Source organism: Oncorhynchus keta, chromosome 21 (assembly GCF_023373465.1).
Source record: "Oncorhynchus keta strain PuntledgeMale-10-30-2019 chromosome 21, Oket_V2, whole genome shotgun sequence".
Classification (NCBI taxonomy): domain Eukaryota; kingdom Metazoa; phylum Chordata; class Actinopteri; order Salmoniformes; family Salmonidae; genus Oncorhynchus; species Oncorhynchus keta.
In genome coordinates, this window is record NC_068441.1 from 44,492,478 (window position 1) to 44,506,965 (window position 14,488).

Below are 14,488 nucleotides of genomic sequence, written 5' to 3' on the forward strand. Positions count from 1 at the left end.
CTTGGGAGTTGTTATCGTATGAATGTAAATGTAAGGACTCTTCATTGTACATTCCTTTTTTCAGGTGAAAACCCTTTTGAAAGAGTTCATGCAGCAAGCTTTAGATGGTGAGAACCAAAAGGGGAATGAGAAGCGTGAGGATTTTTTCTCTGATCCTCTGAAATTAGGAGTTATTATCCTGGTTGTCCACATCAATTACAGTTTAGATGTCAGTGGACATATTTCTAAACTGTGTGAGTTACTCTGCCTGCCTAAAAAGCCAAGAGAAGTTTTCCTTGCATACTGGACAGATTTCAAACAAGGGCTACCAGGTGACATCAGGTGAGAAATCATTTATCTTTCCTCAGCCACCGAAAGTAAAGGCCTTCCTAATGTTTCTAATCTAATGAACAAAATGTCAATAGCTTGAACTGAAGATGGATGTTGTCTACTTCCTCCTTCAGGGTTTCAGAGGCAATTGAGACTCTATTCAACTTAGCAAGAAAACATGGAGTTGATAAGTGGATCTTTGTTATCCCCCTCCTGCATCTGCTTAGAGGGGACAGCAAGCCTTTTGAGGCTGCTCCTCTGACCATGAATCCAAAATGTGATATCTGGGCGGGGTTGAAAGGGATCAAAACACCAGAAGGCTACACAGACTCGATGTTTGAAACACAGGGATTGAGGTAATTGGGAAGGCTTCACTTAAGATTCATTTGGAATGAATGGACAATAAAATTGTTAAGTCTAAACCAATTACAACAACAGGTTGAAAAAAATGTATACTAGTACTATTAGTAGAAATTAAAATCAAATCCTATAAGTATATCTAGAATCATACCTTTCACATTGCAGTCCAGATCTTAATTATAGGTCTACTTTATTCTGTGCACTTAACCAACAATTCTAATATTTATCCTATGACACTGTATTTGTTTTGTCCATGGTGCTGTTTTAAATCTCTGAGTTTTGCCTTCTTGAAAATTAGGGATTCCATCCAAATCATGGAAAAACACAAGCATCTTGTGGCAATGGACTGTCTCGTTACTCGCTCTTGGATGTGTCTGTTGGGGCTGGATAACTTGTTCAACTATGCATCAATCATCCCTCTTGATGTCTTGGACACACTTCAACACCTCCAGTTTAGTCTGACTTCCGGGGAGAACTATAAATATGAGGTACATATCTCCCTCCCTTTTGAAATGTTAAAAAGTGTTTTGTATTTCTTTGTTGTACGTTAGTTTTATGTCATACTCAATAGTAGGAGTTCATGTGACTGCACTAAAAAGCTATGCTATAAATGGATATTTGATTTATTAGATCCTACATCTTACAACATGCTATTATGAACTTACTATGTGTGTGTGTGTGTGTGTGTGTGTGTGTGTGTGTGTGTGTGTGTGTGTGTGTGTGTGTGTGTGTGTGTGTGTGTGTGTGTGTGTGTGTGTGTGTGTGTGTGTGTGTGTGTGTGTGTGTGTGTGTGTGTGTGTGTGTGTATACAGTCGTAGTCGGAAGTTTACACTTAGTTTGGAGTCATTAAAACTCGCTTTTCAACCACTCCACAAATTTCTTGTTAACAAACTATAGTTTTGGCAAGTCGGTTAGGACATCTACTTTGTGCTTGACACAAGTAATTTTTCCAACAATTGTTTACAGACAGATTATTTCACTTACAATTCAATGTATCACAATTTCAGTGGGTCAGAAGTTTACATACACTAAGTTGACTGTGCCTTTAAACAGCTTGGAAAATTCCGGAAAATTATGTCATGGCTTTAGAAGCTTTTGACAGACTCATTTACATAGTTTGAGTTAATTGGAGGTGTATATGTGGATGTATTTCAAGGCCTACCTTCAAACGCAGTGCCAATTTGCTTGACATCATGGGAAAATGAAAAGAAATCAGCCAAGACTTCAGAAAAAAAATTGTAGTCCTCCACAAGTCTGTTTCATCCTTGGGAGCAATTTGCAAATGCCTGAAGGTACCAGGTTCATCTGTGCAAACAATAATATGCAAGTATAAACACCATGGGATCACGCAGCCATCATACCGCTCAGGAAGGAGACGTGTTCTGTCTCCTAGAGATGAACGTACTTTGGTGCGAAAAGTGCAGATCAATCCCAGAACAACAGCAAAGGACCTTGTGAAGATGCTGGAGGAAATAGATACAAAAGTATCTATATCTGTCAGAGTCTATCTAAAGATAGCGAAGGAGTAGGACACAGATAAGAGTAACAATCACTGATTTACTCATCCAAACGTAACAAAATCCCGTTCCAAACAAGGAACAAAACAGGACTCAAAATACAACACACCGGAATACACGGAAGACAATCACATACAAACAGAAAGGGAAACCAGAGGGTTAAATAAGGAACATAATTATGAGATGGGAACCAGGTGTGTAAACAGACAAAACAAAAGGAAAAATGAAACATGGATAGGTGGCGGCTAGCAAGGTGGCGGCTTGAAAGCCGGTGACGTCAACCGCCGAACGCCACCTGAACAAGGAGAGGGAACAACTTCGGTGGAAGTCGTGACAATATCCACAGTAAAACGAGTCCTATATTGACATTACCTGAAAGGCCGCTCAACAAGGAAGAAGCCACTGCTCCAAAACCGCCATAAAAATACCAGACTACGGTTTGCAACTGCACACAGGGACAAAGATTGTACTTTTTGGAGAAATGTCCTCTGGTCTGATGAAACAAAAATAGAACTGTTTGGCCATAATGACCATCGTTATGTTTGGAGGAAAAAGGGGGAGGCTTGCAAGCCGAAGAACACCATCCCAATTGTGAAGCACACCATCCCAATTGTGAAGCACGGGGGTGGCAGCATCATGTTGTGGGGGTGCTTTGCTACAGGAGGGACTGGTGCACTTCACAAACATAGATGGCATCATGAGGGAGGAAATTATGTGGATGTATTGAAGCAACATCTCAAGACATTAGTCAGGAAGTTAAAGCTTGGTAGCAAATGGGTCTTTCAAATGGACAATGGCCCCAAGCATCCTTCCAAAGTTGTGGCAAAATGTCTTAAGGACAACAAAGTCAAGGTATTGGAGTGGCCATCACAAAGCCCTGACCTCAATCCTATAGACAATTTGTGACAGAACTGAAAAAGTATGTGCGAGCAAGGAGGCCAACAAACCTGACTGTGTTACACCAGCTCTGTCAGGAGGAATGGGCCAAAATTCACCCAACTTATTTTGGGAAGCTTGTGGAAGGCTACCTGAAACGTTTGACCCAAATTAAACAATTTAAAGGTAATGCTACCAAATACTAATTGAGTGTATGTAAACTTCTGACCCATTGGGAATGTGATGAAATAAATAAAAGCTGAAATAAATCATTCTCTCTACTATTATTCTGAAATTTCACATTCTTAAATTAAAGTGGCGATCCTAACTGACCTAAGACGGAAATTTTACTCGGATTAAATGTCAGGAATTGTGAAAAATAGAGTTTAAATGTATTTGGCTAAGGCGTATGTAAACTTCCGAATTCAACTGTACATACATAAATACATACTAACATACAGTACCAGTCGAAAGTTTGGACACGCCTACTCATTCCAGGGTTTTTCTTTATTTTTATTATTTTCTACATCGTAGAATAATAGTGAAGACATCAAAACTACAAAGTAACACATATGGAAACATGCACTAACCCCAAAAATGTTAAACGTATCAAAATCTATTTTATATTTAAGATTCTTCAAAGTAGCCACCCTTTGCCCTGATGACAGCTTTGAACACTATTGGCATTCTCAACCAGCTTCATGAGGTAGTCACCTGGAAATCATTTTAATTAACAGGTGTGCCTTGCTAAAAGTTGATTTGTGGATTTTCTTTCCTTTGTAATGCGTTTGAGCCAATCATTTGTGTCATAACAAGGTTTTGTGGTAAAAGACCAAGTCCATTTTATGGAAATAACAGCTCAAATAGCAAAGAGACACAACAGTCCATCATTACTTTAAGACATGAAGGAAAATGTTTATAACTTTCAAAGTTTCTTCAAGTGCAGTCGCAAAAACCATCAAGCTCTATGATGAAACTGTCTCTCATGAGGACCGCCGCAGGAAAGGAAGACCCAGAGTTATTTAGAGTTACCAACCTCAGAAATTGGGAATTAACTGTACCTCACATTGCAGCCCAAATAAATGCTTCACAGAGTTCAAGTAACAGACACATCTCAACGTCAACTGTTCAGAGGAGACTGCATGAATCAGGCCTTCATGATCTAATTGCTGCAAAGAAACCACTACTAAAGGACAGCAATAAGAAGAAGAGACTTGTTTGGGTCAAGAAACATGAGCAATGGACACCAGACCGGTAGAAATCTGTCCATTGGTCTGATGAGTCCAAATTTGAGATTTTTGGTTCCAACTGCAGTGTCTTTGTGAGATGCAGAGTAGGTGATCTCCGCATGTGTGGTTCCCGCCGTGAAGCAGGGAGGAGAGGGTGTGATGGAGTGGGGGTGCTTTGCTGATGAAACTGTCAGTGATTTCTGCACTGATACGCCATCCCATCTGGTTTGGGCTATTTGACCAAGAAGGAGAGTGATGGAGGGCTGCATCAGATGACCTGGCCTCCACAATCACCCGACCTCAGCCCAATTGAGATTGTTTGGGATGAGTTGGACTGCAGAGAGAAGGAAAAGCAGACAACTAGTGCTCAGCATATGTGGGATCTCCTTCAAGACTTTTGAAAAAGCATTCCAGGTGAAGCTGGTTGAGAGAATGCCAAGCATGTGCAAAGCAGTCATCAGGGCAAAGGGTGGCTACTTTGAAGAATCTCAAATATAATATATTTTTAGATTTTTTTGGTTACTACATTATTATTATTACATTAAAACTATTGTGGTCCTTCTGTAGCTCAGTTGGTAGAGCATGGCGCTTGTAACGCCAGGGTAGTGGGTTCGATTCCCGGGACCACCCATAAGTAGAATGTATGAACACATGACTGTAAGTCGCTTTGGATAAAAGCGTCTGCTAAATGGCATATATATTATATTATATATTATTCCATATGTGTTATTTCATAGTTTTGATCGATTCACTATTATTTTACAATGTAGAAAATAGTACAAATAAAGAAAAACTATTGAATGAGTAGGTGTATCCATACTTTTGACTTGTACTGTACACTTTTTCCACATTTGTTACGTTTCAGCCTTATTCTAAAAAGTGTTAAATAAAAACAATTCCTCAGCAATCCACACACAATACCCCATAAATACAAAGGGAAAATATATTTTTAGAAATGTTTGCAAATTTATTGCAAATTTACAGAAATACCTGATTTATATAAGTATTCAGACCCTGCTATGATACTCAAAGTTGAGCTCAGGTGCATCCTGTTTACAATTGTCATCCTTGAGATGTTTATACAACTTGATTGGATAACTTGATTGGAGTCCACCTGTGGTAAATTAAATTGATTGGACATGATTTGGAAAGGCACACACCTGTCTATATAAGCTCCAGCCCCACAGTTTACAGTGCATGTCAGAGCAAAAACCAAGCCATGAGGCACAGATCTGGGGAAGGGTACCAAAAAATGTCTGCAGCATTGAAGGTCCCCAAGAACACAGTTCATAAATGGAAGACGTTTGGAACCACCAAGACTCTTCCTAGAGCTGGCCTCCCGGGCCAAACTGAGCAATCGGGGGAGAAGGGCCTTGGTCAGGGAGGTGACCAAAAACCCGATGGTCACTCTAACAGAACTCTAGACTGGTCAAGATCGAGGGAAAGATGAGCAGAGCAAATTACAGAGAGATCCTTGATGAAAACCTGCTCCAGAGCTCAGGACCTCAGACTTGGGTGAAGGTTCACCTTCCAACAGGACAACGATCCTAAGCACACAGCCAAGACAACGCAGGAGTGGCTTCGTGACAAGTCTCTGAATGTCCTTAAGTGGCCCAGCCAGAGCCCGGACTTGAACCCAATCGAACATCTCTAGAGAGACCTGAAAATAGCTGTGCAGCAACGCTCCCCATCCAACCTGACAGAGCTTGAGAGGATCTGCAGAGAAGAATGGGAGAAACTCCCCAAATACAGGTGTGCCAAGCATGTAGCGTCATACCCAAGAAGACTCAAGGCTGTAATCGCTGCCAAAGGGGCTTCAACAAAGTTCTGAGTAAAGGGTCGGAATACTTATATAAATGTGATATTTAATTTATTTTATTTTCCATAAATTAGCAAAAATATCTAATACGGTTTTTGCTTTGTCATTATGGGGTATTGTGTGTAGATTGATGTGGACATAACAAGGCTGTAACGTAACAAAATGTGTAAAAAGTCAAGGGGTCTGAATACTTTCCGATTGCACTGTATAGATTTTTTATTTTTCCTTTATTTAACCAGGCAAGTCAGTTAAGAACATATTCTTATTTTCAATGACGGCCTGGGAACAGTGGGTTAACTACCTTGTCAGCTCGGGGGTTTGAACTCGCAACCTGCCAGTTACTAGTCCAACGCTCTAACCACTAGGCTACGCTGCCGCCCCGATGTGTGTGTGTGTGTGTCTGTGTGTGTGTGTGTGTGTGTGTGTGCGTGCGTGCGTGCGTGCGTGCGTGCGTGCGTGCGTGCGTGTGTGTGTGTGTGTGTGTTTACGTTGTTATTTGTACTCCTGTGAAAAATGTTGAAGCATAAAAGCGGTCAGCATCCTGAAACAGTTTTGGATTCATGACATTCTGTCATACCATCTGCCATTCTTTTTACTGACAGGCTGTGAAGGATGTGTTGTCACGGCTCTTCAGCAGAGTTAAGGAACAACAGCACAGGTAACAACACCTGTCTCAAAACAAACATCATATTTAGAGTTGTTCTCAATTCCATCTGAGTAGCAAAGGAATTCAAATTGAAATACATGAAGTGATAATTGTCTGTTATTTCCTAGAAGGATTAGACAGACTAGTCTTGCACATCCTCACCATGACATGTTTCAAGGTTAACATGAAATGCTTGTTCACCATCACTAACCAGCGTGTTGTTTTCAGCCATGATGACAGATATGGAGACTTTTGCCTTAAAGCAGCTGTGAGCCTTCTGGAGACCATTTGTAAGAATATGAAAAGTAATTTGAACCATGAGATTAATTTGGTTTGCCTGGATCTTGTCAGTCTGATTGCAGAAACAGCCTTCCATCTCCAGGTATATCCAAACACAACCATGAATTCAATCTTTGCCTTTGCTTTTACAGTGCATTTGCACTTTTACAGTGCATTTGCAAGATCTTTACTCCAGGTGGACATACAGTGTTAGAAACTGATGTAAATCTCAAAATGTGCTGCACATATAAAAATATATATAATTCAATATCGTGCAATAAATGGTAAACAAGATGGCCTTGCTTGAAATGATAATAAGCATTTAATATTGTAATGTACCTATTTGAATCTCTCAAAGCCATTTTTCGAGTAGAAGTTGTATGTCTCTAAAACCCTATACTGTACATAACTTGAATTATATAGGTTTTTTAGAAGGAAAGAGTCAACATTGTGGTTCCTAAAGCAAAATGGTCTGAATTTATTTTCAATACAGTCTGGCTTCGCTTAACAAAACCAATTTAATGTTAAGCCAGGCTGAACTGAATTGTAATATAATGAGTGATTTGTCCAAGAGATAAATATTTGTTGAGTCTGAATATTTTTGTTATGAATTACTATTCTTGTAGACAAATGAAGTGACAAATAACCTTTTGGAAAACACGCGCAAAGAGAAGTTAAAGGAGACCATGGCCATCATAAAGGAATGGCTGCGAATCACATTCAAGAACAAATTGGTTAAAGATCTCAATAACATTGATTTTGCATACATGTATGAGACTAAGGTAAGAGTTTTTGTTTTACCAAATTAAATAATTGATACAAATAAATATTATATTTGTGTTATTATTATTGCAGAACAGTTGGAATTGGAATTGTAGTGTTTGATAAAAGGAAAACTGAAGTGTAGTGAAAACCTTTTCCTGTAGGTCTGGAACAAGCTGATCTCACTTACAATTGGTTCAGAAGAATTCACCCAATATTGGAGAAATACATTCTTGAATGATTTTGAAGGAAAACTCAAACAGGTGAGAGGGGTACATCTACAGGTTCATCAATGAAAAAGATATGTATGTACATAATTCATTCATATTTTGTATGGCCATCAGGAAACATCCATGCATCAAATTGAAATATATATCAATAAGATTGAGGAAGTGAGCAGGACGCTGCCATTCTTGGAGAACTCATTGGAGAAATGTGCTTTGGAAGCAGTCACAGTCATTTGTCAGGCAAGATGAATAACATAATTATTTTGAAAACTTTCAAATCAAATTGTATTGGTCACATACACATGTTTAGCAGATGTTATTGTGGGTGTAGAGAAAAGCTCTTGTAGAAATTAAGTTTCACTTTCAATCTGGAAATGTACATTTACGTCATTTAGCAGTCGCTCGATTTACACGAGACATTAGGGTTAAGTGCCTTGCTCAAGGTCATGTTTATTTTTTTTACCTAGTCGAGGGGTTTTAACCAGCGACCTTTTAATCGCTAGGCTACTTAATCATTGGGCTGTGCATTGAGTTTGTCGGGAAGTAATGATCAAACAAATGCTTTTTTTATCTCCAATTTTCATTTGACATGATCAGGGGATCTCTCAGGAGGCTCTCTTTGAACGGTTGAAAAAACTTGACTTTAGCAAGTTTGAGAGGCTAATATCTACTATTGTGATGAAGTCCTGGCCCAAGACTGCCAATGGAGAATACCTGGAAGGGGAGGACTGTGTAGTGGAACATCTTCTCAACTGGTCCATGGCCAAAAGTGTCTTTCAAGTCCAAGGTGAATTTTCTCAAGAAATTCCACTGCTCTAACCATTTCCACATACAATCAAGGCTAACATTGGGTGGGAATGTTCAACACAGTTGTATATGGAAAAATTGATATACAATGGCTAATAAATGTAAAACTGTCACTTCCAAATGTTCCTTAAGAGCTACACTATACAGTATATACAAAAGTATTTGGACACCCCTTCAAATGAGTGGATTCAGCTATTTCAGCCACACCCGTTGCTGGCAGATGTATAAAATTGAGTACACAGCCATGCAATCTCTATAGACAAACATTGTCAGTAAAATGGCCTTACTGAAGAGCTCAGTGACTTTCACCGTGGCACCATCGTAGGATGCCACCTTTCCAACTAGTCAGTCCGTCAAATTTCTGCCCTGCTGGAGCTGCCCAGGTCAACTGTAAGTGTTGTTATTGTGAAGTGGAAATGTCTAGGAGCAACAACGGCTCAGCCGCAAAGTGGTAGGCCACACAAGCTCATAGAACGGGACCGCTGAGTACTGTAGCTCGTAAAAATTGTCTGTCCTTGGTTGCAACACTCACTACTGAGTTCCAAACTGCCTCTGGAAGCAACGTCAGCACAAGAACTGTTCATCGGGAGCTTCATGAAATGGGTTTTCATGGCCGAGCAGACGCCTAAAAGCGCCGCCATTGGAAGAGTGTGTTTCCAGAAGTGGAAACACGTTCTCTGTAGTGATGAATCACGCTTCACCATCTGGCAGTACAACGGACAAATCTGGGTTTGGCAGATGCCAGGAGAACGCTACCTGCCCCAACGTATAGTGCCATCGGTAAAGTTTGGTAGAGGATGAGTAATGGTTTGGGGCTGTTTTTCATGGTTCGGGCTAGGCCCCTTAGTTCCATTGAAGGAAAATCTTAACACTACAGCATACAATGACATTCTAGATGATTCTGTGCTTCCAACTTTGTGACAACAGTTTGGGGGAGGCCCTTTCCTGTTTCAGCATGTCCATACAGAAATGTTTTGTCGAGATCAGTGTGGAAGAACTTGACTAGCCTGCACAGAGCTCTGATCTCAACCCAATCGAACATCTTTGAGATGAATTGGAATGCCGACTGTGACCCAGGCTTAATAGCCCAACATCAGTGCCTGACAGCAAAGGGGGGACCAATTCCATATTAATGCCCATGATTTTGGAATGAGATGTTCGACGAGCAGGTGTCCACATACTTTTGGTCATGTAGTGTATTTACATTTTGAGTGCATTTTCCAAATGTCCACTTAAACATACTAACTATGTTTTGTATTACAGGTGAAAATCTGAAAATGATTGACCATTTGTCAGACGATGCTAAAGAGCGGTTGGTTGTGGCAAGCTCTGTGTTCAGTTCTGTCTCAGATAAAGTCATCAACGGCAACATCCAGATGAAGACTCTCAGTAAAGTCCTCTCAAGGAGAACAACATTCATTGAGCTTTTGAAGATAGGTGATTGTCAGAAGAATATACCAAATTAAAACATTTAAGTATAAATATTGCTTTAATCCTACTGTAGTAGACAGGAAAACCTCCCCAGATCAATAGTTTAATAACATCCAACAAAGAGTTAATCTACTGTGTCATTGGGAGGTTGGTTCTGTTTAAGGCCCAAATTATAGGAAAAATATTCATAGTATTATAAAACTGACTTTTTTAGTTTTTAGTCTTGGTTTGGTTTCAGGTCTTCATCACTTCACCTTACATCAAAATAAGTCCCCAAAATGACTTTCCAGCAACTCTTGTATAAACAGTGCATCCGGAAAGTATTCAGACCCCTTTACTTTTTCCACATTTTGTTATGTGACAGCCCTATTATAAAATGGATTACACATTTTTGTTCCACCTCATCAATAAACCATAATGACAAGGTAAAAACATAAATTTTGCAAATGTATTAAAAATAAAAACAGAAATACCTTATTTACATAAGTATTCAGACCCTTTGCTATGAGACTCGAAATTTAGCATCCTGTTTCCATTGATCATCTTTGAGATGTTTCTACAACTTGATTGGAGTCAACCTGTGGTAAATTCAATTGATTGAACATGATTTGGAAAGGCTGTCTATATAAGACCCCACAGTTGACAGTGCATGTCACAGCAAAAACCAAGCCATGAGGTTGAAGGAATTGTCCGTAGAGCTCTGAGACAGGATTGTATTCTTAAATGGAAGAAGTTTGGAACCACCAAGACTTCCTAGAGCTGGCTGCCTGGCCAAACTGAGCAATCGGGGAGAAGGGCATTGGTCAGGGAGGTGATCAAGAACCCAATGGTCACTCAGACAGAGCTCCAGAGTTGCTGTGTGGAGATGGGAGAAACTTCCAGAAGGACGACCATATCTGCAGCACTCCACCAATAAGGTGGAGTGCTGGTAGAGTGGCTAGATGTAAGCCACCCGTCAGTAAAAGGCACATGACAGCCCGCTTGGAGTTTGCCGAAAGGCACCTAAAGGACTCTGTGACCATGAGAAACAAGATTCTCTGGTCTAATGAAACCAAGATTGAACTCTTTTGGCCTGAATGCCAAGCGTCATGTCTGGAGGAAACCTGGCACCATCCCTACGGTGAAGCATGGTGGTGGCAGCATCATTCTGCGAGGATGTTTTTCAGAGGCAGGGACTGGGAGACTACTCAGGATCGTGGGAAAGATGAACGGAGCAAAGTACAGAGAGATCCTTGATGAAAACCTGCTCCAGAGCACACAGGACCTCAGACTTGGGTGAAGGTTCACCTTCCAATAGGACAACGACCCTAAGCACACATCCAAGATAATGCAGGAGTGGCTTTGGGACAGGTCTGTAACATAACAAAATGTGGGCACGTCACTTTCCGAATGCACAGTTTATTGCTAAGTATGCATGCTTGCTAGCAATGCCAAAAGGGGACTTTTATTTAGATCTGAGGTTAAGTGGTTATTACTCAAAACGTCTGTGGAGGTTCTCCTGGTTACTCTTTAATAGAACCACAATGAGCTCAAAGTATCGTCTTCATTGTTTGTTTTTTATTATATATATTTTTTTACAGATGGCCTGTGTGAAGATGGTCGTTGTAAGGACGACACCACTATGAACAGATTACTGAGATTTAGAGAAGAAGAAATGGAGAATGTGAACAGTTACAAGAAGATGGTTGAGGGCCTAGTTATAATTTGTCTCCAACTCCAGGAGCATCTGAAAGGTGAGTTAAATGATATTTGATAAGGGTATACATTAAAGCTTATTTTATTGGTACTGTCTATCAAATATTTGTTAATGTATGACTGCATGATGTAACAGTTTTGGTCATGGTTCTCAATGATGTCATATTAATCCACAGTCAATGTGAAAGAGCTGGAGCTCAAAAACCAAAAGAACATAGATCAGATGACGCTGGATGAATTCATGGAAGTTCACAGACTTGACGGGCACACCTCTGATGTAACTGGGGAGGTTACATACTTTAACCTCTGTAATGCCACCAGTCAGATGGCATTTAAACTAAATGCTGTCAGGGAAAGCTTCATTTTTGCCATGTGCTTGGAGTATCAAGCCAAAGAACTTTCCCACAAACATATTGACACTGACGAGATTGAGGTGTACACTCTTGATGTGATCCACAGCAAAATATTCCAGGGTTGCTATGATAATTACAAGAGGATCTATGAGAGTTTGAAATCTGGCACTTTATCATTGGACGATGTGGATAGCATCTTTGAAGTCTACAAAGACAAGTACGATGACATGAAAAATGATCTGGAGATCATGTGCAGAATCAACTTGTCTGATGATCAAAGATGGATCAGGAGGCGAATCAAGCAGATCCAACAGTACCATGACCTTCATCAAGCATTCGATTCAGCCAAGGTCATTATGGATGTCAGAGAGACAATCTGTCCTCAAGGGGACTTCAAAGTGCTACAGAGTTTGCTGGATGTGGTAAGTAAGGAAAATTCTCAAACAGTCGACGTGTTCAATCAATGCACCTTTGCCAGCATTAGGCTACTACTGTATATTTATATATATATTACAATGTTTCCAGAGTAATGCAGACTTTAAGGAGAAGAGTCTGAATCACATTGATGACAATTTGATGGAGACTAAAAAGGTTCTTGAGGACATCACAGAACCTCGCAGACTGTGTCTTCAGGAGCTTGGCCTTTGGGGGAACTTTGTCAAATGGGTCAAAGAAGCTCTTGAAGGTAAGGTCATATCAAGACAGAAAGAGCAGCACCAGTAGTAGCCACCTAGGTTGTTTACCATTACTAATTCAAACCGTTTTTACATGGAAAAATAAATGTTTAATGTTTTGCCATTGCAGATATCAATGAGCTGAAGGTGTTTGTCGACCTGGCCTCCATCTCTGCTGGAGAGAACGACTTGGATGTGGACCGTGTAGCCTGTTTCCATGACGCTGTTCTTGGTTACTCCTCGTTGCTGTATGGGTTACCCCAAAATGCTGACTTTAATGCCTTCAAGGAGGCTTTGACAAAACTATGGAAGGCGCTTGGAAGTGACAGCAACATACCAAATAAGCTGGTAAAATGTTCTGACAATTATGACATATTTAGATTTAATATTTGTGGAAAAGCTTGTCGAACCAGAAAGACTAAGGCCACTATTTGATTAATTGCACAGTGGATTTGCAGAGCAGCATTTACTGGCCTGAATACATACACATCTAAATGATATAATCCTTCGCAATCTTAGCATGCCATTGGGTTTGGAACTTGAACTCATGTTTTAAACCACATTCTAATATTGTTTCCTCCCTTTAGCGGGATACTGCACGCCATTTGGACTGGTTGAAAACTGTGAAGGACAGCCATGGGTCTGTGGAACTCTCCTCTCTTTCTCTGGCCACGTCCATCAACACAAGAGGCATCTATGTTATTGGTGCACATAACCAGAAGAAGGTCTGTTCAATCATTTTTTTTAAATAATTCAAATGTTTTTAGACACAATTGAATGATTATTTTACATTTGTTTGTTTAAATATTGTCATTATGGAGTCAATGTCTATAATTGTACTCATACAATGTCTTCAATTTATATTTGCCATTGACAAATATCTGTAAGCACTCTCCTGAATACCTGCAGCGGTAGATTGACATGTTGCATCTTGCCCATTGTTTTCTCCTTTAGCTATGTTTAGACACTGCCCTGAAACTACAGGTTCCAGACCAGCAGGAGGAAGGTCAGATGCGCAACTACTCCTTAGAAGACCTGAGAGATCTGCAAAACAAGCTCATGCTGATGTCTGGAAAGGGGGAGCAAAGCCAGAGTGAGGTGGATCACTTTACTGAGGTAAGGGGATTGGACACCAAGTGAAACATCACAAAACTGAAATGATATTTTACTGAAAATGTTTATTAATTAGATTATCATACTACCACAGGCTCCTTACGACATGCATTGACATGTTACAATAAATATGGTTCTCTTTCAATTATTCACTTCAATATCTCACATGTCAGGATTCACTAGGAACACCTATTCTCTAAATAACCTATCAAAAGCATCTGATGGAGACAGACAGGTAGTGGCGAATGAGGTGAGTCCCTCACCTTCCTTAAAAGCCCTCCTGTCCTCTGGTTACTCTTCCTCATGAAGATAATTACTCTCTAGCTCTCATCAGATTGACTGGATCACTGTTTTGCTGGTGAACTGCTCACAAGTGAACTGTGAATGATAT

The 14,488-nt window shown here is 40.1% G+C and overlaps 1 protein-coding gene across 15 annotated transcripts in view; it reads left to right on the top strand.

Moving 5' to 3' along the window:
• Positions 1–14,488, top strand: part of LOC118400605 (E3 ubiquitin-protein ligase rnf213-alpha-like) — a 50,301-nt gene that overhangs the window by 11,221 nt on the left and 24,592 nt on the right. For all 15 annotated transcript variants that reach the window (XM_052474000.1, XM_052474003.1, XM_052474001.1 and 12 more), the window contains exons 10-25: positions 65–321; positions 444–665; positions 968–1,157; positions 6,713–6,768; positions 6,985–7,138; positions 7,662–7,817; positions 7,962–8,060; positions 8,142–8,264; positions 8,622–8,811; positions 10,095–10,268; positions 11,843–11,995; positions 12,134–12,732; positions 12,836–12,995; positions 13,115–13,332; positions 13,572–13,709; positions 13,939–14,100. In XM_052474000.1, coding sequence (XP_052329960.1) covers positions 65–321; positions 444–665; positions 968–1,157; positions 6,713–6,768; positions 6,985–7,138; positions 7,662–7,817; positions 7,962–8,060; positions 8,142–8,264; positions 8,622–8,811; positions 10,095–10,268; positions 11,843–11,995; positions 12,134–12,732; positions 12,836–12,995; positions 13,115–13,332; positions 13,572–13,709; positions 13,939–14,100 — 3,051 coding nt within the window. The remainder of the gene's footprint in view (positions 1–64; positions 322–443; positions 666–967; positions 1,158–6,712; positions 6,769–6,984; positions 7,139–7,661; positions 7,818–7,961; positions 8,061–8,141; positions 8,265–8,621; positions 8,812–10,094; positions 10,269–11,842; positions 11,996–12,133; positions 12,733–12,835; positions 12,996–13,114; positions 13,333–13,571; positions 13,710–13,938; positions 14,101–14,488) is intronic.